The following is a 26,762-nucleotide window of genomic DNA, read 5'->3' as shown; positions in this document are numbered from 1 at the left end:
ACTTCTCAACACAAACTATCAAATCAAGAAGAGCCTGGGGGGATGTAGTCTAAGCCCTAAAAGAAAATAACTGCCAACCCAGATTGATGGACCCTGAAAAATTCTCTCTCAAAATTAATGGAGAAACAAGATATTTCCAAGACAAGGAGGAACTGTTGGAGTTCGTGACCACCAATCCAATCCTACAAAAAATACTGACGGACATAGAGAGAGAGAGAGAGAGAGAGAGAGAGAGAGAGAGAGAGAGAGCAGGATTCCAGCTAAAGTGACAGAGAGTCCTCAATGAATGGGGCAGACAGTGGAATGAGGGAGAAAAGTGGAAAAATAATAGCAGAAAAATAGAATAGCAGAGATGAGCCAGAGAAGGTGGGCTATAATCTCTAATATAGATAACCTTGATACAGTAACATACAGAAACAGAGGCAGAGTAGATTAGGAGGCAGGATCCATCGAGATGCTCTGAATAGGAAATATACTCAGCCTGAAAGAGGGCTTAATAAACTGAAAGTCAAAGATGAGAAAATGATGCTCTATGTGACAGGGAAACAGAGACAAATAGGGACAACTTGTCCAGCAGCTGGAGATAGGCTGGAAAGTCATGACACTTTTGTGCAGTGGAGAACTATTCAGCTATAAGGAAGGAAAACCTTGTGGCTTTAGTTAGTACAGGAAAGCACCTCAAGATCAAGCTCAGGGGTAAAAATGTCCAGCACCACTCAGATAGATAACAGGTGGCCCCCTATTCTAAAATCTAAAGGAGCTAGAGGGACACAAAATATACAAAGCATCCTGAGCAAGGAAAAGGTGAGGAATTGCCTAAAAAAGAAAGGCAGAGGACATTGTTAATAGTGTGTCAGGATTTAAAAGCCACTTTAGTTTTATCGCTCTATTTAGTTTGACTTTATTTTGTTCTGGTCTGTCTACTCATACTAGATTTGAGGGCACAGACAGCTATCCCCAAAATAGCAGGCTATACTACGGTAACTATTCTTAATTTCCTATTAACTTAAACTGAATCCCTGTATTACTTACATTGTCTTACTATGACTGATCTTATTGAAGCTGTTTGTTAGACTGCTGTTTTGTCTTGACTGATTTTATTCAAATTTGGTATGCTTGGTAGTACCAAGTCTAAGAGTAAAGGCAACTACTCTGAAGATGACAAGGTGCAATAGGATACCCATTCTGGTTTGATTATTAACTGCTTTTGAAGTCTCCAATGTTGTGCTTTTATTAAAATTGCTATGTAATGCTATGTTCAATTATATTATGTCTGACGATATAGACAATTCTATTGAAAATAACAAGAGAAAGCATAGTAACTACCATAGATGGCCTAATATTGTGGTTTTTTTATGTCTCTTTCATTTCGTGCTTTTCTAGGAATTTGTTTTGTAGTCTTGTTGTGATCTGTTTTTCTCTATAATACGGAAAGGATAAAGACGCATGTGGAGATTCACACATGTGGAGAGTGTCTTAACAGTTTACGGGAACAGATTATATAATGCGCAATGTAATGATACTCTGAAGAAGGGACACTAAAATACCCAGTCCTAATTCTGTAGCATTAGGATATAAAATCTAGCAGTACTATTATTCACTGCTCAGAGTGATATTAATGTAGTCTCTTATGTTCAATTTCAGCATATGTAAAAATATGGACAGCTACTTTGAAGAGAATGAGAGACATTATGGTAGTCATCATTTACTCCCCCAATGTCAGGTCTTGAAGACCTAAAAATCATTCATCATCCTGTTATGCTTAGATTAGTTCTATAATGTTCAGTATATATTCAGTATGTGTGAAGATGGGGACAACTATTTGGAAGAAACCTAGAGACAATATGATAGACAGTGAAGATCTCCAGTGGATTTGCTTTGAAATTCGTGTTTCTTAAAATTATTTCCTTATGATCTGTTTTGTTCCATTTTGTTACGTTTAATCATACCCTCTATAAAATAAAAAAATAAAGAAAACTCATCTGAAAAAATTCAATTATGCAAAGATTTGTTTGTTGCCTCCACCCAGCACAGTGTTCTCGTGAACAATCTAGTTCATTGTGTTATCATAGTTCAAATTCTTTATAGAAATAAAATTGCAGTGTGTGTATATGTGTGTGCTTGTGCATTTGTGTGTGTGTGTGTGTGTATGTATATGCCTATAAATGTTGAGAGAGAAATTTATTTTAGGAATTGGCCCACATTATTGTGGAGGCTGAAAAGTCCAAAATCTTTAGGGTAGCACATCAAGCTGGATGCCTAGGAAAATGAGGATGTTGCAAGTCAAATATAAAGTCAGTCTGTAGGCCAAATTCCTTCTTCTTGAATAGGGGAAATAAGTGTTTTCCTTAAGGCCACCAACCTAGTACATAGAACCATCTACACTACACAAAGTAATCTTAATGATTTAAGTGTTAATCTTAATGATTTAATGTTAATCTTATCCAAGCAATCTTATCCAAGCAAAACTTAATGATTTAAGTGTTAATCTTATCCAAGCAATACCTTCATGGTGCCATCCAAGCATATTTGAACCAATGTCTTGTATTTGAATCAATGTCTGTCTTCTGTATCCTAGGCAAGTTGACATAAAGCCAACCATCACAACAACCTAAAAACTAAAAAAATTAAAAATTAAAAATCAGAGAGAAAGAGAGAAAGAGAGAGAGAGAGAGAATGTCTTTCTGCAAACTTCTAGAACTTCACTTTGCTTATTATTTATCTTAAGCATTAATCAGGTTTCATAACTTATTTGGATTATTTCCCAAATATTCTTCAGCATAAATTATTGAAAATTGAATTATATTTTCCTTAATGCTTAGGTCAAGGATTTACTTATTTAATATTCTACCAATATTTAATATTTTACCAATGAAAATTAGTGTTCATGAAATGTTGATTAAGCATTTATGCAGCTTGTTAATCCTCAATTTAATCTTGACATCCTCCCTGGCCTTTAATATTGACTTCTCTCTTGGCATCACTACCATGTCTGTTATTATCCAGCATACTGTTTTTATAAAATATTATTGCTAACAGCTATCATCATTTTGTTCAATATCCACATGGTTTAATTGACTACTTTTTACCCTTCTTCTCATGATTTTCCTAAAAAAAACCAAATCTTTGTCCTAAATTCATTTCTTCCTCGAAGATTTTTCTCTGATTTCTGCCGTACCTCTGGGAATGCCTTTACTTAACACCATTCTTGACCTGCCCCAGCCCCACCCGTTGTTTAGATCATAGCTCAAATTCCCTTTCCTCCACAAAGACTTTCTCAGCTCCCCAGTCCACACTGCGGTTTACTCTAATACTCATTTTATCTGTAACCCTTCATGCTGGTACCAAAGCATGTACTACATTTTGTTGCTGTCTTGCAATCTTATCTAGGAAGCTGGCTTCCCAAAGTAAACCAGAAAAATGGAGACATTCGCTCTTTTTTCTGATTCACTTTTCCCTCAAAAGTAACCCAAAATTTCTGTATACAGAGATAAACTAGTTAAGATTTTAGGAAAGAATTAATTAATGGAAATGCTCTGGGACCATACTTGGTGTTCCTGCATATTTTTAAATTGTGCCTTGACCTCACAAGCAGTATATTAGTGTTGTGATTTTGACTTTATATTTCTGCATGATACCAAAAACATTTTCCCATCTTTAATTACTAGCAACTTAATGATCATATTAAAATATTATCTTTTGAGCATTTTTTTCTTCCTTGAATTCTGAGGTTTTTTTTTTAATTTTTATTTAAGGAGAAAAGAAAAGAAAGAAAAAAAAACAGTGAAGGGGTACAAGTTATACAGATTTACAGAAGAAAAAAATGCGCAGTAGGAAATCACTAGTTAATGGATTACATATTGCCATCTTAGAAATAATTGTTCAAGTCACAAAATTAAAGCTTGTAGAGTGGTCTAAACAGGTTGTATCTTATTGGATTTTGTTATGTACGATAGTAAAAGCAAAAACCTTTTAAAGACAAGGAGATTATACAGAGACCATTGTTCATTTTCTGTTAGTCGATTCTAAATACTCTATAATGCTGTCATTCTCTTAAATGGTTTTACATTGTTTTGATATGCTTAATGCTACAGTATATGAAGTTGTACTCAAGGACTTCAGGGAGGGAGTCAATATGGTAACTATTTCTGAGTTGTTTTGTTGTAATAGTGTTTACCAAACTGAACAGTCTCATGTCCTCTTGAGAAATCTCCAACTAGAGTTATTTAAAAATGACAGCTTAGGGACCTTCTTTACAAACTCAGTGTGTTTTTCCTTGTATAATGCAAATAAGTAAGACTATAAATTAAAGCACATGGGAAAATATACAAGCTGTTATTTCTGTAGCTAGTTCATGTAGTGCTGTTTAAACCAGTACAGATCACTAGATTTTGTTCCTAATCCCACCACTGATCTTTGTAGAATCCTCCTATAGCCATCTCTTCTTTTCTAGTTAAATTCATATTGCTGGCAGCATATTGCATTTTATCATTTTGGTTGACTTTGCAACAGTGATACAGCACTTCAGCGTTACTTTGGTGTCCCAATATGTCATAAATGTCAAGTATTTTTAGTTTCTGCATCATTGCTGTTTCAGGATTCCAGACTCCCAGCATACATTTCTTCCCCAGCGTACAAAATCTCAGTGACTCATTTCACCAGGGAATGGAGAGCTTTCCATCTCAATGCTCTTATCATTTTCATGCTTCAAACTGTATGTTAAGAGTTCTAAACCATTTATAGTCATAGCAACTGATGTTTAAGCTAAGGAACCTAGTAAAAGGTTCGTAAGAATTTAAGAGGTAAATATTGATGCCTTTAAAGCTATTGAAACTCACACAAGCTTTATGAAGGAACTTATTCGGTGAGGCTAAAGTAGAAGCCAGCAGTTGGTGGAACAGTTCCCACTTAGCTCCACTAGAGGTCTCAAGTGTGTGTGTGTGTGTGTGTGTGTGTGTGTGTGTGTGTGTTTCAGAGAAAGCTAAGAAACTGTTATTGTGCATGTATCTAATAGCAAAATATCTGTGACCAGAAAGAATAATGCCCATGGGAATAATAGTACTCTTTGAATACATTATAAATAAAAACAAATTCTAGTGTTTTTCCTCCCCAGTGTTTAAGCTTTTATGTTACATCTCCTATGTTTAAAAAATCCAATATCAAAAATAATCTGTTGCAAAAGTCCCAGTATTCTTTGTGTACATGAGTAAACAGAGATAACAGTATTTCTTTATGCAAGACATCACACTGAACTTGGAAATATATTTTGGGAGATTTGGGGTGAATTTTTTAAAACAAACTAAATGGTTGCTTTTTCTTATGACTATGACTTTATGTTTCTAAATTCTTTACTTTCCAGTGTTAAACATCTTGATAAAAAATTTCTTCTTCTTCTTCTTCTTCTTCTTCTTCTTCTTCTTCTTCTTCTTCTTCTTCTTCTTCTTCTTCTTCGTCTTCTCCTTCTCCTTCTCCTATCTTCCTTCTCTTCCTCCTTTCTCCTCCTCCTCTTCCTTCTTCTTTTACTAATTTACTCTCAAATGTGTATGCTTGGAGATATAAAAATAATGTCTAACTTATCTGAGTTATGTTTGAAGGTAGCTCCTCATTTTACAAAAGATGAACTTCTTGAAACTCAAAATGATTAATAATTTTCCAGCTTTAGAAGAAATTTACGTCCCAAAATATGTGAAGTTTGGTAGGAGTAGTGGTAATGATTTCCCGACAAAGCTATTTTAGCTATGGTAAACTGGGATGTGTATAAGCTGTAGCTATTCTTTCCAGGAAATCCATGTTCCACAATCAGTTAAACTTTTATTACATTTCTGCTATGTGCAGATTCAGTTCCAGGAATTCAACAGGAAGAAAAGTTACAAGACAACAATAGCATACAGAGATAGCAGGGACATAAAATCGCAGTGAGAACCTTTGTAGCAATTATATGTCTGCTAAAGACCTTAGCATGTAAAAACAATACAGTTCAAAGTGAAAACCTTCTTGTGAGTCTATGCTAAATAAAGGTCATTTAAACCAAATACACTTCTTTTTATATATACAATTAAAATGCAGTATAATGGAAGGAAATTTTTTTGAAATAATGTTTTTAAAGGAAACTTTCCTGTCTCTCATGGTAATATCTGTCTTTGATGTGAACTCCAATATCAGGGTATAATTCATTACCTCCAAGTTTAGCTTTCCAAGGTATTGTGCAGTGACATGAGATATTTAGAAAAGCAAAGGATTTTAGGCTAACATAATACAATTCTCTTACCTTGTTGAGGAAATATCTGAGAACTAGAAAAATTTAATGACTAGTATGTAGGGAGCCGAGTGACAGCCCATTGCTGCCTCCCTGCCTCTCTCTCTCTCTCCTATGGGCACTGCGTCTGCCTACGTTAACCATAATCCTCTCCTGCTTACGTCACATACCCGGACGTGACGGTGACCCTGTTGTATTCATCCCCATAGCCTCTTCCTGTCCCATCTCCCGCCCTTGGCCTATAAAAGATGTAATCACTTCTGGAATAAACAGGAGGCTTGATTGGATTCTCTCGACTTGCTTCCGTCTCTCTTTGTCTCCCCTATGTCTTTATTTAATCCCCGTTCCGCCTCCAGGTATACCCCACGGATTGATCCACAGGCCGGATCATTAGTACATGTTCAGATATTGAGTTTATGAAAGATTCAAGACTTCAAACATGGTGATTATAAACAGAAGTGATAGAAGAAATACATGTCAACATATTTTCAGTATGCAAAACACAAGCAGGAAAGCATGGCAAGTCCTTAATTCTGGGAAGCTATAATAGTAGACAAAGAAAATTAATATGTGGGGTTTAGAATGCTTTGGGCCTTTTTTTTTTGCACTGAGGATCAAACTCAAGACCTCACACTTGCCAGGCAGGTGCTCGTGCTGCTGAGCTGAATCCCTGATTGCAAATTAATATACAGGAACTTAGTTTACCTCCAAACTAAGATTTTGAGGAGACTTTGTGTCTAGGCTGGAAATTATATATATATATATATATACACACACACATAATTTAAAGTTTGGGTGTCTTTAGTTAGACAAAGAGTACATGTCATAATTTATAATTTAGCTAACTCTCTTTCCACAACAGACATAATTATGTGCATGTGTATTGTTTTCTGTCAGTATACTCTCTTTGTATTTGTATCATGTATTTGTATTCTTAGTAGCAGGACCATACATATATTTTGCAATATGAATTTTGGTGTCCAGATGGAATTTATCACTGAATAGAGAGTTTAGTCCAGGCATGCAGATGGTCCCTTGAGAAGTACGCAATCATGTAGAACATCATATGTAACAAGCAGCATCTCCCCATTCATTTTTTTCCCTTGGAATTATAGTTTCACTAGTATCTACCACTGTATAAAGATTGGCAATGTTTATAGCAAACACTGGTTTCTGTATTTTGCAAGTCTTACAGTCATATCCTTATACCAACTGTAAGAAGTAAGTTGCCAATTTATAGATGGAAAAATGAAATAAGACAAACAGAGGGAGTGAAATATGTGAAAGAATAGGGTTCAGTGCTAAGTAATTAATTCAGATTTTCCATGTTCAGCCACTGTGTCAACAGCCTCTCAATATACTGAATCTCTTTCAAAAGAGGAAACAGAATCCACATTCAAAAGCTCTGTAGTCCTTTTAAGGTCATCCCTTGGGAAATCCACCCACATTTGCTAGTAATGTTGGCCTAGTTTAAATAACTCTGGAATGGATCTATTTGAACTACCATCAGGCCCTGAAGCTCATTCTTTGAATGTGTCCTATGGTGGCAAAATTTAAAGATAGGTTTATTCTGAATAAATCAAAGGACTCGGTAGCCAAATATAATGGCTAAGGTGGGTCTCTATTCTGAGTGATGCCATTTTTGTTTAAAAACAGAAACATGTCTGAGAGGCAGTAGAACATTTGGTTCTATGAGTTGGCTTTGAAGATAGTTCCTAACGAACTGCTCTGGATTTATGGCTCAGGATTTATGTTCTAGACCTGTAATTATCTATGACTGGTAGAGTTACAGAATCAGAGGCTGAAAATGTTTTCATAGTTATCAGTGAGGTTGAAACATGGTATTGTGACTTAGTTCAAGAAGATGGAAGCCTCAGAACTAGGGAGGCGAGTGATATAGTGCCCAGTCCCTTGAAGGTCACTGGTACAGACCCAGAGTCCAAAAACCAAGAATCCTGGAATCTGATGTCAAAGAACAGTGACAGACAACTGCTCGTTCCAGAAAGAAAAACCAGAGAGCATTGTCTCCTTTCCATTCCTGTTCCATGCGGGTCTCTGACCTGTGGAATAGGGCCTGTCCGCTGGGAGAGTAGGTGATCTTCATTCAGTTTACTAACCCGTATACCAATTCCGGACATACCCAGAGGTACTCATTTATATCTCGGGATTCCTCAATGCAGTCCAGTTGAAACTCAAAACTAAAACTTAGTAAGTTCTTAGAAATTCTTATTAGTTCTTATCTAATTGAGTGACTTCCGATGAAGCTAGCAAGCCAGGACGTCTTCGTGGCTCTTGCATTTTTGCTTCATGCCCAGAAGGATTCCCTGCTCTGTGCAGCCCATCTGGGGCATTCTTCAGGAGGGGCTGTGTGCGAACGGTTCCCATGGGTGACTTTTGCTCCTGCCACTCCTCCGCTAGTATCTGGAACATGCCCTGCCATCTTTCAATTTCAACACAAAGTACCACATTTAAGACTCTACTTTTCCTTTTCACAAATTTTCTTCTTGCTGTTTTATTGGTATATTTTAGATACATGTAGGGATTACATTCATCACAGGAATTTATACCTTTACACGGTATCGTCTTTTTTCTTCTTTTCCCATTACTCACCCTTCCTTCAGCCCCTCTCCTCTGTGAACTGCCATGGCTTAGCCTTCTACATTCCTGAGCTCCTCTTATGGCTAAAATACAGCGAATCTATTCCATTGCATTGTTAATTAACTTCCATTTGCATTCATTTCATATCTATAGCTATTCCAAAAGACCAGACAGAATTTTTTTTCCTCCTTTTGTCACCTACTTTTCACTTGTTCCTTTGTCATCTTATTCTTTCTTTCTTTCTTTTTTCTTTCTGTGATTCTTCTTGCTCAATGCCTGGGATAGTGACTTATATAAAACAGACTCCAATGTTACTAACCAAGATTTTAATTAAATTTGTTATATTATCAGAATAAATGCTTTACCTGTATTCCCTTTATATTTGCCTTTTGCATTATCATTTCCTTAAGAAAATGTTAACTTGTTTTCCTTCCTTCACAAACATCATTTGAATAATTTTATTTCAATGGAAAGCAGATTGATTTAAATATTTTTATCTTTTGTTCAAGTTGATTAAGACCAAATATATTCAGTATTTATTTATTTATTGTCTTTTTCTTTTTTATCAGTACCAGGAATCGAACTCACGACCACACACTTGCAAGGCAGGTGCTTATGCTGCTGAGCTAAATCCCCAGCCCCAGTATTTATTAAGGAAGAAATTAACTGTTTTCTCTAAAAGCAATGTTTTTCTTAAAGATAAACTCTTAAAATATAATTGAATCTTCTTGTTACATAAAGCTTTGTATTGATAATTTGATTTTTCAGCAATCTCTTTAAATATATTAAACATTTGTTTTAACTGTGTTAGTTTTCTATCTTTGATTTCTGAGTCTAAGTAATTGTGATATCCAACAATCTAAAGACAGACAGTCTTACTGATACTTTGTAGTCAACATTCACATTTTAGATAGTACCTCTTCTGTGATTTACTAACAAAATCAGTCATGTTAGAAAGAAGTAATAGCGTGGTTTATTTTTTCTCTTATGAATCGAACAGTTGATGAGTACCAAAATATCCCAGGAAAAAAATGTTCCATTCTATAATTTTGGACTGTGAATAATGTCTTTTTTTTCACCTGTAAAATGATATGCTTTACCTTCTCCTGGTCAAGCTAAATGTTTCTGTGTTTCAGCTGTCTGCAATTTTGAATGTGTGGCCAAATGTGGTCTCTCACAAATGTTTGCAATAGCAGGGAATCAAGAGCTTTTCCAAGTACTTAGGTTTGTTTGCATTTTAATCTTGAAACGTTCCACATGGATGTTAAAGAACAAAACACTGATACGACTTTTGGTAGAAAACTGATTCTTTTGTTTTAAGAAAAGTAAAGGGGAAGCTCATAGAACCAACATAAGTAGGCATTCTGCAGTTTCTTTAGCAATCTTGTACAGTTTTGTGAATTTGCAGGTCAAATTTAAAGTCATGCTGAAGGTCCATAGAAAGACTATTATTGCTCCTAGTATCACTATAGTAGAGACATTACTGTCTACTTGTGGGAAATAGTCAAAGTATTTTAATTAGAAAATTTTGGGACTTAACTAATATTCTTCCAAGGAAAACTGTGCTAATGTTACAGAGAACATTCCAGAATAGCTTATATTTTGCTAAGCAGATATCATCTCTACAGATCTTTATAACAAAGGACACTGCCCATAGATTCAGAGAGCTAGCATTTGAGATCATGTATCCTTATTCTTTAAGGTAAAGGCCTCCAGCCAAATTCCATTTGTTCAGAATTTGTTTACTGAGCCTGAGGATGATGCATGCCCTTGATTTTCTTCCCTTTCCTCTCAAGTATTCTTTGGAACAAGTCCAGATTTTATTATTACCTCTGCCATATTCTCAGAATACAGGAAATGAGAGCCAAGACTGGTAATTCTAATGTTGTTAACAACTTCAGTGGCAATTTTGAAGGTGAAAGTTTCTGTACCATTCAGAACTGAATAAACCAACTTGACACAAGTGAAAAGCTGAGAGACTATCAGGGTGCCACTCACTGGCTGCTGTTCTTACTTTCACATTCTTTTGCATTTTTCTGCTTTTCTGCAAAAATGCAGTGAGGACTTGGTAAATTTGTACCTTCGTTTAAAGAAAGAAAAGGAGCAAAACTATGCACACAGGTAATCGGACACATCTGGCAAAAAGCTTCAGCTAGAAATCAAAGCTCTTGGATTTTTGCCGATTTATTTAATCTTCCTGCTGAGCTCTCTCAGCTGTAACTTCAAGGTCACCAAATGCAGCCTCACCTTGTGTTCCTGTTTCACCAGTGCTCGCTGCCTCCCTCAACTCTGAGAACTGAGAAGCCTTCTTGGTGTCTGCTTATGGATTTCTTTCTCCTCACTTAGTTTTTCACCTCTTAAAGAAAAATCCCTTGATGCATATTTAAGGTAGTCACAATATACATTTTTTCATCTTTGTGATTGAATTCTGAATACACGTTAGCAAAGAAAAACCCCCTTCATATTTTCATCCTGTTTACTTATTTTGCTCTTGATACAAAATAGAAGTTCAAGGAGATTATATTGTAAATTTCTGTACATGATACCAAATTATCCTTCTGTAAATAAAATGTAAACTCACAGTCTGTTATAAGCCAGTGCCACATAACTGCTGAATATTTTTCATTGCTGCAAAGTGAAAGTGTATCTCCTTTCTTTCCTTTCTTCTTCCCTCCTTTCACTCTTGTTCTCCCAAAATAAATGAAAGGGTATAAATACACACTATTACATGGCATATCTTAAGTTAATTTGTAAATTAGACATGGGAACACAAATTTTCTTTAGTTTATTTTGAACTTTATATTATAAGGAAAACAATGACACAAAAATAAAACTTACAATGTCTATCAAATATTGAACCTTAACAGTGTTATTTTGTTGATGTCATTTGATTTGTCTCTACCTTTTCTGATTTTGCTTGGAAATTTAAAAAAATCCACTGTATCATTTTACTTCAGTACCTGACTTTAAATTTTGAAACAAGAAACAATTTAAAAACATCTATACCAGTTATGAGACGATAGAACTGCTTATTAATGTTTTTGTTCAAGGCAATAAACACTACTACATTACTACATCATGGTTGCACTTTAGCATGTTATTACATCAGTGTGTATTTGATATTTCTTTTATTCTAAGGTTAAAGGGAGAATTTTCTCTATCTCTGATAGTTTCCGTAAGAAAAATTAAGACAACTAAAAAGGATAATTTAAGCAATTTTGCAAGTTATTCCTGTGTAACTTCTATGATAAAGAAGGACATCATTGCCACACATATTGGATTTATTCTTTATATGTATGTCTACAAGGAATAGTGTAGTGTAATAGACAGGACATTAGGGTGTGGCAAAACTGGCTGGGAAATAGGTGTGGCCTGTTAATTACAATACTCTGCAACGCATGCGCAGAACAGTTCCCAAAGCCTTGCACCTAGACTACTGGTAAGAACTTGGGCAGGTTTTCAATAGGATACCCCAGACCTGACCTCACCCTGAGCCCTGGGACCCCAGCACTGCTTCTCAGAAGAGAAGCTCTTGTGGGTTTCCTTGAGATTTGAAAAGTATCGGAAGACACAGAAACCTGGAAAAACTTGCCATCATGGCTTTCTTCACCATAGCCAGTCGTGCATCCTCCAGGGTATACTTTTATCTTGCTTTTTTCCTCTTTTACTTGGTCAAAGCTCCCTCTGCAGAACAAATTTATTCCTCACTTTTACTTTTTCAAATAAACTTTGGGACTTTTGTTTTTGTTTTTGTTTTTGCTTGTTTAGTTTAAATCTTTGTTCGAGAAAAGAAGAACCTGGAATCAAGCTCCAGAAGGAGAAGTGAGCAACCCAAAGACCAGTAATGTTTAACTAGTGAGCACGATTTGAAGGAGCTACACAATAGCAGTTTTTGGTGGATCTTTTGGCTACAAAGTTAATTTTGAGTAACTGAGACGGGTCTTTTGGTTAGCTTGAGCCCTGTCTAATCTTAAATTCTGATATTTGGTTATTTTTCTAACATACACAGGTACATGTGGAACAAAATGACTTAAAACACAATTCAGATCACTACAAATCTTGTAAGCCCATTTGTGCTAACAGATGAGACAAAGGGGATTTTTAAACACCTGCCCGGCAAGTGCAAGTTCGTGAGTTTCATTCTCAGTACCTGCCAGCCTCCAAAAAATCAAGAATAAGAAAGATAGATTTCTTAATCTAGACCTTTTATTTGATTTTATTTTGAAACTATGGATTTCAGGGTTCAAAAGTATGGTTACAACATCATTGAAGACTTATGATTCATACCTTCACCAAAAGGATTTGAAGAGCTTTTCATGAAACCAACTTACACCAATCTGAATTTTTTATAGTTTTACTGACATTAAATTTCATGTATTTGATACTTGATTTTAATCTTTAAAATCTTCACTAAATGTGTACACTGATTCCTCATACAGTGATTTTTCTTTCTTCTTTCTTCCTTTCTTGTTTTGAAGTGTGAAGGATTTTTACCAAGGGCTTTGGCACTATGCCACATCCTAGGTTTATTTTTACTTATTTATTTTTATTTTGAGATCTTGCTAGCTAAATTGTTAAATCACCCAAGCCAGGTGGTGCTAGATATCCTTCTGCTTCAACTTCCCAGACCTTTGTGATTGCAGATGTACACTCCCATGCCACCCGTGCATTCTTTAAGTACATATAGATTTCTTTTTCAGGTGTCTGTTTATGCCTTACAGTGATGTGTGTTCTTCACTCTTTATGTGAGATCTTTCTACACAAAAAATCACAACCATATGTCTTGATGTTTAATGGAAATAGATTTTTTCATATCATCTAAAAATTTGTTCAGGAACACAGAAGTTTAACATTTCAAATCAAAACAATCCATTTGTGTGTATATTCTTCTTATTTTATTGTTTCTATGTTCAGATACCCTTTTCCATCCAAAGATCAGATAAATATTTCTCTATATTTTCTACTTCTTTTGTGATGATTAATTTCATGTGACAACTTATTTGAGCTACACAGTATTCAGATATTTGTTTAAGTATTCTGGGCGTTTCTGTCAGGATGTTGGGTTAAAATTTGAATCCACAGATAATAAAACAGATTGCTTTCTCCATTGTGATTGGATCCCATTCAATTTGTTGAGGGTCTAAATAGAACAAAAGGACTGAGTAAGGATGAACTCATTCTTTCTGCTGGTTTTTGAGATATGAGATAAATTTTCTTCTGCCTTTACACGCAGATTTAAACTGAGAAGATACCATCAAGTTTCCTATGTTTGCAGATGTAGATCTTGGAATTTTTCAGCTTTCATAATCATATGAGTTGATTCCTTGTAATAAACCTACGTATTACCAGGAAGAACACAAATATAGATTTCCTGGTTGTATTTTCATGGAGAACTCTGCATACCACAGGTTTTTAAAAGTATCTTCACTTCTTATGCATCTGGAATTATGGTTGATGAGTGGCGTAAAAAGAATTATCTAAATGTATTTATTTGTTTCCAAGTTAAATTTGTTTTAGGGCTGCATTTGGAGTGGTCCATTTTTTGTAACTATTTCTGTTTCTAACTTAAACACACACTAATATTTTGTAGTTAAGTTTACTAAGATTTGGTTTTGATCTGTTTTTTATCATTCATTGATATTCTTGTCAATTCTACAAACATCACATTTTTCTAATTGTGATTTAATGATGAATTTTCAAATCAGGTGTAACAAATTTCTTATGTCCTACCTTCTCAGTTATTTGTCTCAGTCACCATCAACATTATTTTTCCATGTGAACTGTAGAATCATATTTTCAAGTTCCAAAAGTTTATGCATTATTTGTTAATAATTAGAGTTTCAACCTACGTGTTTCTTAAGGCCCAAGGCGGGGGAAAAAAACAGTTTTCAGTCAAACTAAAAGAAATTTTTATGTCTTTCTTTTATTCATCTTTTTTGAAAATTTTTTATTTTGTTCTTATGTATTTGAATTGCCCATAATTAGATAAAGGTGTTAAAGATGAAGTATCATTTTTCTATTATCTTTTACATTTTGAAAAATTTTAAAACATGTTCTATTAGCTGGGAAACATATTTTATCATGGATTATATCTGTAATTGAACAAAAATATTATTCATTATTTTGTTCAGTGTTTTCCCACCTTGAATATAATTTTGTTGAAATCATATTTTACTCTTACTTTCTTTGTGTTTGATAAATATTTGCACTTCTTTGGAAAACAATGGTGTTTTGATTTAAATCACTTCCTTGTAGGTATCATGTCATTAAATTTTATTTTTAAGCATGTCCTGAAGATACTTTTCTTTTAATAGGAAAGTTTAAACAATGTACTGCAATAATAGTTTGCTTGGGATTCTGCAGTTTTAGTTTGCAGTCTTCCTTTACTTTCCATTCTTTGTTTTGTGGGTTTGTTTTACGTACATCCTCTTTCCATGAAAATACTTTTTTATGTGCTTGTTTTCAAGCATTGTCCTTCAACTAGGTCTAATTATTAAATTCAGGCTAAAAATGCAATAGCTGTGAGAAATTTCTATCCACTCATCATCTCCTCAATAAGGCATATAGTTTTAAATTTGAATTCTATATATTAAAATACCTTACATATGTCTTATTTTAACTCCTCTCTTTACATTTGCAGTTAATTTGGAACCGCTTTGTTTTCCTCATTCCTTCAGCTGCCCTGGACTTTTGCTCTGCCCACTAGCAAGAGGAGCCAGGTCTAACTGTGGGGGTCACTCTTCTACCACATTCTTGTCCATCTGGAAGCTGTCCCTCTACATCTTTCTGGTTTTCAAGCAGATAGCTCCTTACTTGAGAATCCTCCTTCAGTAGCTCTGCATACATTTGCACTCCTTACCTCCTTCCCTTTCCAGCAAGTAAATATTCTTTATGTTTATCTAAGAGCAGCATAAAAAAAACTATAGTATCTTAAATAAAAAGGAACTGTGGTAGTTAAGAAAGCAGGCTAAATTCCAAACACATAGTTGTATAGTAATTTTAAAAACTTACCCTTAGATAAAGGGTCTATAATTAATAGAATGGACCTATGAAGTAAAGTGTAGTTTTCCGAATTGTAGAGACAAGAGCACACAGAGCAGAGGTCACGTAAGGAATGAGTGGAGACGCCCAACAGCCTTTCCTCTACCGCTTGACACATTCATGGTTTAATAGCTTTAATGTTTTGCTGCTGTTAGGAGAAAGTACAAAACAGTAACTTGCTGGAAAACCTTGTTGATGAACTGAGGAATCCTTCATCCTCTTTCTGCCAGTGTAGTATGAGCTTAATCATGTCGCAGAAAGATATTTATGTAAAGCAGAACAGGTTATATTTTTATAAATATAAAATTTCCTTGATAGGCAAAGTACAATCCTTATATCAACATTTTTGTTTTCTCATCTTCTGGAAAACCAGTGAGTTTAGAAAATTGCCCGTATGAGTCTTAAGTCACATTAAGATCTATTGTGCCCTGTTCAAAAGACAAATTAAACAAAGAACAAGAATTGTAAAGTGTTATTGCCAAATTTTAATGAGATATTTAACAATTGTGCTTGATGAGTGGTTACTGAAATGCTAGAGAAATCGTCCATTGTGTATTTCACATACTTCATTGTATGGGTGTTTATATTAATGTTCAGTGCTGTCTCAGCTCATCATTTATGCCTGCAGTGGAGAAACAAGCAGAACAAAAACAAACAGCTTTCTGGTTTTTAAGCAGAGACCTAGTCAAGCTCACAGACCCTGCATGTAAACTGTGAGTTAAACTTTCTTTGCTGCCAACATAAACTACTCAGCTAGTGATGAAACAAAATGTCACCAGTAGAGGGCTAAAATATAATGTGGCAACACCAGAAAATTGTTAGACATTATCTTGGACTGAGAATGAAAAGGATGACAGAAAACCTCTTGGAGGGTTTCATTTCTTTATGTCTTTAATTTTAAACTGGTTAATTTAATGCACTAAATCAGTCTAAACCACTTAAGAAGGAAAACATGACCAATGAAGACAAATCCAAAAATGATTCTTTGCATTGCATATTATCATTTGAGGCATATGATTCTTTTTTCCTCAATTAGCATGTCCAGTAAGCAAAGGTCAGGGAGTTTCTTGTGTGTATCCCTGTGTCACTTACAATGGGGATTTGTACTTGGTGAGGTTCCTTTGCTAGGGGTTGCTGGTGAACAGGGCAAGTTAGACTACTGAATTGCCTGGCCAAACTCTATGCACTGGTTCCTGCAACATTAGAGGACTTCACTTTTACCCTTCAGTCTTCTGCATCATAGATAAGAAAAGTTAGCTAGAAATTAACATGACTTTGTCCTCCCTATTCAACTCTTTGATCCCATACACCTGACTCTGGAAAATCGTTCAGGATTAATTTGTCAGGGAAGCACATTGAGTATCTGTGAGGCTAAATTAGAAATTACCATCTGAAGCTATTAAGTTACCATATTACTATGCCATATGAGAAAAAAAAATCAGTATACAGAAAGAAAAAAACATGAAAATGTAAAGTTGGAAATATCTGTGGTTAACCACATAATGCCTCCTAGTAAGCAAACTATTTCCTGAAAGCTATAGTTATCTTGGAAGCAGCTTGAACTTTTAAATTTTTATTAGTACGTCTGCAGCACGTTTACTTACTAGTGTGGAGTTGGTACAGGCACATAACTCATCTGCATTCCTTTTTTCATTCCTTTTCCCTCTGGTCATCTCTTCACTCCTTCCCCTTTGAGAGCTTCCTCTGTACTCTCCACTGTCTTGTATTTTGCTCTTTGTAATTTGATTTTCTCATATAGGGAGAAACCATGCCATAGTTGAGCTTGTGTTCAATTTTCATATTAGTCTTAAGGTACCTCTATTTTCCTATAATGTGTATAGATACCATTTTCTTTAGCCATTCATCTGTTAATATAAGCATATAAAGTACACTGAACTTGTATCAAGATGTATTCTTTTGTGTTGAAAATATGATTTACAAAAGGGTACCCAGAGCCTTGGGTTTTCTAAGGCACCCAACGTATTCCTAATGAGCAGGCCAAACATTCAGAGGATTTGATTCACCATGTGAGTCTTGATTGTGATTTGAGGCATCAGTTTCTAACTAATAGGTTACTTTCACATAATTTTACAATCATGATATAACTAGGCAAGATGAAATTCCAAAGTGCATCCGTAGTCTAACCATCTTTTCACTTATGATGTACATCGGTGGTTGGCAAACTAGTTCCCAGGAACAAATCTGGCCCATTTTCTTTTATATTTTTATTAGAAGACAGCCATGCCCTTTCATTTACATATTATGACTACTTTCCTGCCTACAAAGCAATGTGTAGTAGTTTTGATGATAGAAATGGTATAATCCGCAAAGCACTAATATTTACAAACCAGATTCTTACAGAAGTCTGCCAACCACTGATGCATATTACTAAATGTATTAGTAACAAACATCAGTAAAGATATCATAAATTCCTTTTTATTAGTATGTCTATAAATCAAGGATACATGAAAATATTTCACTGGAACTTAATCTTATTTCCACAGAAATTAAGAAACATTGTCTTCAGATTCAAGGTTTGTTCTTAGTATTTCCTTCCCATGGGTAAAATGCCCCTTTAGAAAATAGACATACACATTCAGAAGTGTTCTTTTATTATTTCTAGTAACATATATTGCATAAATACTCTATTTTTATATGCACTTTAACAAAAGTGATATAATTTAAACGTTTTATCATTAGAAATAAATGTATAAAAATAAATATGTTATATAGGCATTTATTACAAACTATAGTCCTTCTTAGAAGGAATACACAAACCAATACTTATAAAGTACATACAATTTATAGTAACATATTTTACTATATACATATGGAAAAAGTCGTATTCTCTCAGTAGAAGAGCTGAACAGACATTCACCAGGATATGACTGGTGGATCAGCTGCCAGGAATGGGCCTGCTACCCCTCAGCAGCATCCTCACCACGAGACAAGTCATCTGAATGCTCCCAAGCCCTGCTCTGCACACCCCACACTTAATGTGATCTTATATTCTTTTTATGTGATCTTATTCATTTTCTTGAGACACAGATTATTTCCTTACATCTGCTTTCCCAAAGTAGGCTTACATACATCTGGAGAGAAAGTAGGTTGGAGGTACAAAGTCACCATGCCACCTTCAGTTTGTACCAGCTGTTAGTATACTGCTGCTGTTTCTTATCTTGCCATTGTAGACTCAATGGACTTTTATAAATACAAATTTGTCTTTTCTTCCAAATGAACTACGTGGATGGAGGTGGAAGTGGCACGAGAAGGTAAAGATGTCACGAGTTATTTCAGATAGCTGAACCTTTTCCGCAGGTTGAACAGTCTGGAATCTTAAAATTTACAAACACTCTGTGCCATAAGCAGTGCTGGTCAAAGATCCTATTTGTAACTCTCCCCATTTTTAGCGAGATAGTCAGTCATGCCTTAGAATCTCATCTTTCTTGATTTACTTTGCCCAACTCCATGACTCAAAGCATTTAATAGGTACCAGGAAACATGGTTTGCAAGACTTATTTTGTCATAGATGTAACAAAAGAAATAATAATACTACCCTGTGGCTTTTCCATTGCTCAGGGGTTAATACTCCATAACTACCCTATCAAATTTGTAACTGGTAGAATATTCTCAGGATCTAACTTCTAACTCCACTCTTCCACCTCATTGATACACCTCACTGATTGCTGGCAAGACACATGGCATCCCTCTCCAGGACTCTGATTTCAGTGCACCAGCCCTTCCACACTGCCTTTCCCTCAAAACTGACACTGCTTAACTGCACTCTGCTACTGTGCAAAAGTCAATATAATGCTTGGGTTTCTTTAAAGGATCACAACTGTCATGAGACAACACACCCCCATCATGGGACAGACACTTCAAGGTTCTCTTTTTGTAACCCTTCCCACAAGTCTTAGAACATGGCGACCAATCACCCAGCTGCCAATTTGGGCAGGGTGTGTCTGCACAAGACCTGGTGCTGGCTGGCTTCACTTCCTTGGCACACTCGGAAGCAGGCTGCCCATTAATGTCTTTGCATTCGACCACTCTTCTCTGCAAACCTGATCCACATGACTTAGAACATTCGCTCCACTCTTCAATGACCCATTCTGAGAAGGTGGGGATAGCGTTGAATGATTCCTTCTTCTTCTTCACAAAATAGGTGTATTTAATTTTGGGCCGAAGTGCATTGCCCACAGTCAGAACCTGGATGGTTAACGGCTCATTGAGGGGGCTAAAGCTGCGAATTCTTTCCAGTGCTGCAGAAGAGCCGCTGTACCTTAACACAACGCCTTTGTAAGTAATGTCTTGCTCTAAAGTGGACAAAGTGAAGTCGCCATTCAGGATATAGGTGCCATCGGCAGCTCTGATGGCAAGAAAGCTGCCGTTGTTTCTGGACCCCCTCTGATTCCGCTGTTTCACTTCAATGTTTGTGGCTCCAGTGGGGATTGTCACAATATCATGATACCCAGGTCTGTAAGCAAAAAAAAAAAAAAAAAAAATAGACACATGTCTTTCATTCGCTGGTTAATCAATTACTTATCTGAAAACTTAGTTGTTTACACTGCATTTTTCCCCATCCTGTACCATCGTATATTTAGATCAGAAGATCTCACAGAGTACATATTTTAAAACTTACTTCGCACTAGTAACGGATCCTGATATTTTCTTGCATGTAGATCCATTTCCTCCACAAACACCACATTTATCAAACTTCTTTTTGGAATCTATGATGCGATCACAACCAGCTTTTACACACTGTCCTTGCACACAGACAGAAGTGGAGTCTGGACTACATGGGGTACCATCTACAACCTGAGAAGAAAATGACATATACCTGATGTTACTCTTTAATAGGGAAAGAAATGATACTGTAACTGTAAACATTTTCCCCTCTCTTTTCTAGACTAGGTTAATTATAAATGGCATTCTTCAAACATGACACACTTCCCTTGTCTTTAGCTTTTTAATCTTACTAGCTGAGGTAGATATCTGAAGAAATCATAAGTTTTTGATCATTGGTTTGGTCACTGAATCTTCACTACAGCTAAGGTCAATGAAAATAAAGCTCTTTGTCCATTTCTTTATTGGTGTGTCCTTAGAGCCTAGGGGAATTGCCAACAGTAGGTACTTTATAAATCACTCACTAAATGTTGAATCTACAACTTGGGAATACTTTTGTAGCCTACAATGCTAATGATACATAATCTCAACCAAATTAAATTCCTTTTTCTTTGTTAGAGGTAGATTTACACTCTCAGGAAAAAAAAGTGCTTCTTATTCAATATACATGCTCAAAGAGATGAATTATCAGTGTTCAGACTTGCATTTTAAAAGCATGTTTGCACATATTACTGATGGTTACCCAGTAACAAGTACTTTGGACCATGCTTAAACTATTTTTCAAAACCACTGGTTGCTATGTTAATATATAATTTATTTAACCACAGTTGTATGTGAAGCCTGGTTATAAAGGGAAGCGCTCGAGTTTCATAAAACTTTCTACATAAAAGAGTAATACTTAGCAACAGCAAAAAGCAAATGGTGGAGTCAAGCTTCATTTGTAAACTTGAAGTGACACTAACTCAAAGCAGGTAGCTTCCACTACCTTTAGAAGGACAGAAATCAGAATTTAAAATTGAATACCTATTGATTTAGAGTCAAGAAAGCAAAGCAAATGTAGCAAGCCAAGGCCTTGGTTCTTGGGCAAAAGAAAGAATAAAATACCTACCTTGGGCTGTAAAACAAAGAAGTAGCCAATGCCCTTGGCCTGACAGATGAGCTTGCATCTGTCCTTTGGTGAGACACCAGCATATTTCGGCGTCCACTCCACTGCAGGTCCACTTCCAAAGGAAGCTTTGGAAAATTCATTATGTTCCTCACATTGCTCTTCTCTAAAGGTTTTGCCTGCAAAGAGAATGGTATGATGACATTATTGGTCTCTAACCTTTATCCATCTGTCATGGGTTCAGTCTCTTTACCGCACTTTCTCACACTGGAAATCCGTTTGTACATACCGTTGTTATCTGGACAGTCCTCAATGTTGCATGATCTGTAGCGCACGCGTTTGCCTTCACAGTACTTCCCTCCATTCTTTGGGACTGGATTGTCACATTCCCTCATGGTATACTGAACTCCTCCACCACAGGTTCTGGAACACTCTCCCCAGGGTCCCCAAGGTCCCCAGCTTCCATGAACAGGAGTCTAAATAAAGACAGAAATAATCAATATTAGAATCATCCAAAGATACCTCCTAAGGAAAACAAAACAAAACAAAAACCCCCACAAGGAACAAAGAATCAACTCCAATTTTTTTTCCCAGTTCTGAATTATAAACAGATGCAAATGTGCTTCAGCAGAAAAAAGAACTCACATCAAAATGTTTCTTGTCAGTCTTGTTCACACACTTGCTATTGACACACCATTTTCCTTCTCCACAGCTGGTGCCGTCAGCCCATGGGAAGTGTTTGGTTTGGCACACCAGCAGGCTGCCGGAGTTACCAGTGCACCACAGAGTGGCACACGTGCTGGCTGTGTCGGGACAGTGTTTGGAATCCTCTCCAAATGTGAACTGGCACTGCCGGTTGGCGTCATACAGGGTCCCAGGGAGATCAGATGGCAGTTGTATGGAATTCTGTGGCTTGTCCGTTAAACATTCCCCTGCAAAAGAAATGCCACCTATATCAGTAATGGATTAATGAAAGCATGGTTTTGCAAAATACTTATCATATAAAATCGTTTGAAAGCTGCAGAGTTTGGGAGAAAAAAAAGCCAGGAAATGTAGATTATTAGTTATAATTCTCAATAAACTATTTCTGGCTTTTAACAATGACAGGAAGTTTTTGTTCTGCTCAAAATGTGAATGAATGGACTCTGGGAGCTATTGAACTAGAAGCACTATCTTTCGTTGGGAATTAAGAGCCGAGTATTTATGATCTTAACAGTGAAAATAATTTTGAAAGAGGCAAAATATAAACAGCAACAAAGAATTTACTTAACTAAAAGACTTTCCAAGAAAAGCTAGGTACCATTTAGAAAAAACAGTTTAAGTCTTACCGTGACCATTATCCAGAAACGATGTGATCATGTAGGCACTGCAGGGAGACCAAGGCTGGCTGCGGTCCAAATTGGAAAGCATTGAGGCCATCATGTGGGAATCCCAGTTCACGCCGTTCAGGCTGGCACATTGCTTTGCATCGTCATGTGGCATGTTAAACACGTGGCCTAGGAAGCAGTCCAAAACTCTCATTAAAATAGAGGTCATTCGTAGCATTTTTTTCCCTCTTACTGAGTTTGTCACAAAGCAGTATTTCAATACAAAGAAGAATGAATTTCAGGTATACTGTCTACTTTCTAGAGAGTGTAAAGAAAGGAACTTGTAAATTTCCAAATGCTCATAACTCATACCTTTTTTATTCTAATAAAAGATATTTGAAATAATAGAAATATTTCTCATAGCTTCTAAAATGCACAGTATATAAAATAGCAATTTAATCTACAAATTCTATCTCCTTAATATATTGTCTTATCAGTTAGAATCTATGAATCATGCTTAACTTATAGTCTGAGATAGACTTACCTAATTCATGGGCTGTGGTGAAGGCAGCTTGCAAACCATCATCTTCAATGACTGAGCAGCTTCTGCTAGGATCACACACAGTTCCAACATCTGCCATACCAAGAGTATCACATGTCTGGGACCCACATAGGTCCTATAAAAAATAAAGGTAACTCTTTATATTAAAAAAGAACAGTCTGAGCTTTGGCAGTTAACTTTTTAGCAGAATGTGTCTTCACATATGTTTTGGAGCATCTACATTCGTTAATGTTGAGTTTGGGTGAATGTATGCTATTGTAAGACTATTACTCATCTTTTAAAATAGAATTATGTAACTTGAGATCCTAAAGCTACAGTAGAATTAAATAAGAACCAATTGAAAACACTGCTGAAATGCTTCCTTTACATTTTGTTTGGTACATGCTAACTCTCAAGAGGGCAATATGCTGATTAGTACTATCTTGCTCTCACCTGTCTGGTGAAAAGAATAGCCGTGTCATAGTGCTCCGAATCCCGGTCACTGGGGGGGTTGTGCTGCCTTTGCCAATTGCAGAAGTTTCGCAGAGTGAATGCAGCATTCGAAGTCACCTCTGGCCCTTTCTGTTCCTCATAGATAACCAAAATCTTCACTACCACCAGGCTAACTGAATTCCTAATGCTGGGGTGTTTGTACAGCCTGGCTGCCACCGAGAATAAGGTGAGAAGGTAATGTTTCAAACCACTGCCATGGAATTCTGCCATTGACTGGTCTGCCACAAGCATGGTTTCCACATAGCGAGGGCTGGACACAAACCTCTTCTTTCTTACACTTCCAGTTCCTGTCAAGAAACAAGACAGTTCGCTCACTGACATTTTCTCTAAGAATAATTACCTTCCCAGTGTATATAAGGAAAGCCGGATGAGTCAAAGCAAATAAAACCAAAATATACCCCAAATAACAGCAACAAAAAATATTTGCATTCATTTTACTGGAAATGGTTACTTTTTCCTTTTTTCTTTTGTCTGACTTTTTAAAAAAAATGTTCTGCAAGATGTGATTAGCTTCTAATTTGTACTTGTGTGGGCAAGATTTCTTTCGTCCTCTTTGGAATTCTACAATCTGAAAGAGGCAGGATGCACATCATACTACCCGCTGCTGCAGTAAGAACTTGGAACAACAGCAGCAGGCAGGGCGCCCTGAGTCACTCTTTCACCGCGGAGGCCAGAACTCAAATCCTGAATGAGATCATCCCGCGCCACGTGGAAGGCCAAGGGCAGGGCTGGGCTGCTGCCAAGGGGCGGGACCTGAAGGAATCTCAGCCTGCATTGCTCAGCTCTCTCATGCAAGGGGTCCCTGGGGTGCTCAGTTCAGGCCAATTCCGGGCACAAGGACCACCCACTTTGCCCAGCAGCCCATTGGCTCATGCTTGCTGCCCCAGGGAGATAAATTCATGCCTCCAGCCAAGATTGCTTATTTGGAAAAGAGCCCTCTGCTACTGAGGCCAAGGGACCAACCCCCAGGAAAGTTCTCAACTGGGCTTCTAGGAGCAGATGAGCTGGAAATTTTAAAACAAGGCAGGAGAGAAAGTTTTTTGTTTGCTTGCTTTTTCTGTTGTGTTTTTTAAGGACCGGAGATATAACATGAAAAGAATTTGATAGTAGGCCTTGTACTGAACAAGAGTCAGTGGCATCCCAGAAAGTCTGCCCTGTGTTAACACTGAACGGTACTAGAGAGCCTAATTACAACCGCGAGGGGGAGCGCAAACTCGGAGGCGGGGTAAGCAGCGCAAAGACCTCCCAAGCAGGTTCTAGAGAGGGGCCCCGCCGCCCCAAGCCGTCCAGTTCAGCCTTTTTAAGGGGAGGAGATAGAATCCCACAGAACAGAAGGTAGCGCAGTACCCCAGGCTTAAGGGCGCTTTCGGAGGTCACTGTCGCTCGCTGCCCTGCCCTCTCCAGCTCCGCCCTCCGAGCGCTGCGCGCACGCACAGACAGCGGGTTACAAAAGTCAGCGCGAAGCTGCAACCCAGCCAGAGTGCATATGAAATCGTTAAAAAGAAAAGGAATGGAAAGTCACGTGCGCTCACACTCAGTTAATATGTAAAGAATTGGGTTACAAACTCTCCCTTCCCAGTCAAAATACTTTTTCTTACTGTGCAGAGTACCTTTGATTTTTCTGACTTTCTTGGTTATTCATTATTTGGGCAAATGAAATTAAATCGTCCAGCTGTAGTTAAACTCACTCGTCAGTCCACTAACTCTTTTATGACCAATTTTCCTGACTGCGAGCTGAAGTTTAACCTCCAATAACTTCGGGTAGGGAAAATGGGGATGGGGGATGAATGGTGAGAGGAACTAGGGAAACTTTCTACCTGCCGGCTGTCCCGTGAGGGGTGCTGCCGAGTCCCACAGCTGTCTCGGCGCCCCTGCGTCCTTCCCTTCTGGTTCTGCGCCCCTCGCGGGCAGGGTCTCGGCGTCCAGGACTCCGCACTTGAGGCCGCCGCCGCCCCGCCGCCTTCGCCGCAGGAGATGGAACCGAGGCAGCTCCAGAGGCTCCTCCTTGGCGGTGGCGGGGGCGAGGCGCTCGGTAGCAGCAGCAGGCGCGGGCTGGATGAAGAGCTCTTCGCCCTGCAGGTAGAAGGCGCCACGCACGCCGTCGCAGAGGCTGAGAGCGGCGGCTGAGCTTGGGTCACCATTCACAGTGCCGGAGTAGAAGCAGTGCGCCAGGTCGCCGGTAGAGTCCAGACGCTGCGCCTCGGGCTCAGGTTTGCGCCCCACAGTCTGGAGTGTAAAGCCAGGCGCCAAGAAACCGTGGTCGGGCTGCAGTTCCAGGTGCAACTGCCGGCCAAAGGCGTCCAAGCGAAGGCGCGTGGTCTCGTGTCCCGGAGCGCGCTCCAAGACCGGCAGCACGAGTTCCTCGTCCTCCTCGGTAGGGCGCCCGATTGCGCCGGGAACGGTCAGCAGTACTGGGGTCACCGCGAGAAGTAGCAGCAACCAGGGTGCATGCTGGGAGCGCCGAGACTGCGGGAGCCGCTCAGCGTTTCCCATGTCGCCGTCCGGCGTGTGCCTTTGGTTTCCAACGGGGACTGCTCGCTGCACTGGAGTTCCAGGTGACACCGAGCGTCCCAACGTGCCGAAGGAGGGAGAGCTTTTGTTCAGGTCGGAAGAGCACAGCTTCTCTGGCGTCTCTTGGGATGGTCGAGGTGAACAATTACTATTACTCTTTGAAAGTAGGCGCGGATCTCGCTCTCAGAGTTACTCCGGGCTCTCAGAGTCACTCCGGAGGCTCTAGAGTTTTGCTAGCGCGCGGGAAGATTTTCTTCCAGTGTCGGA

The 26,762-nt window shown here is 37.7% G+C and overlaps 1 protein-coding gene across 1 annotated transcript; it reads right to left on the bottom strand.

Annotated features, from left to right (window-relative positions):
- Positions 1–18,309: 18,309 nt before the first annotated feature.
- On the bottom strand, positions 18,310–26,477 carry Adamts1 (ADAM metallopeptidase with thrombospondin type 1 motif 1). The gene is made up of 9 exons (XM_003467293.5): positions 25,802–26,477; positions 23,925–24,271; positions 23,475–23,607; positions 22,952–23,119; positions 22,269–22,555; positions 21,913–22,099; positions 21,627–21,802; positions 20,535–20,710; positions 18,310–20,369 (listed from the first exon to the last, which is right to left on the bottom strand). Exons 1-9 carry the CDS (start codon positions 26,475–26,477, stop codon positions 19,670–19,672), a joined length of 2,850 nt encoding a protein of 949 aa, XP_003467341.2. The 3' UTR covers positions 18,310–19,669.
- Between the last annotated feature and the right edge of the window lie 285 nt (positions 26,478–26,762).

This window comes from Cavia porcellus, unplaced genomic scaffold, assembly GCF_034190915.1.
Source record: "Cavia porcellus strain 051 isolate PalLab524CR breed Dunkin Hartley unplaced genomic scaffold, mCavPor4.1 scaffold_7, whole genome shotgun sequence".
Lineage (NCBI taxonomy): Eukaryota > Metazoa > Chordata > Mammalia > Rodentia > Caviidae > Cavia > Cavia porcellus.
This window is presented reverse-complemented; position numbering and strand designations above follow the sequence as displayed.

Bases quoted from the DNA above. Each gene is read 5' to 3' on its own strand.
- Adamts1 (XM_003467293.5), bottom strand. From the start codon at position 26,477: ATGGGAAACGCTGAGCGGCTCCCGCAGTCTCGGCGCTCCCAGCATGCA. The intron at 23,608-23,924 runs GTGAGAGCAAGA...TATTTTTTATAG, and splicing joins CTATTCTTTTCACCAGACAG to GACCTATGTGGGTCCCAGAC. The intron at 20,711-21,626 runs GTAGGTATTTTA...TTTTCTTCTCAG, and splicing joins TCTTTGTTTTACAGCCCAAG to GTTGTAGATGGTACCCCATG.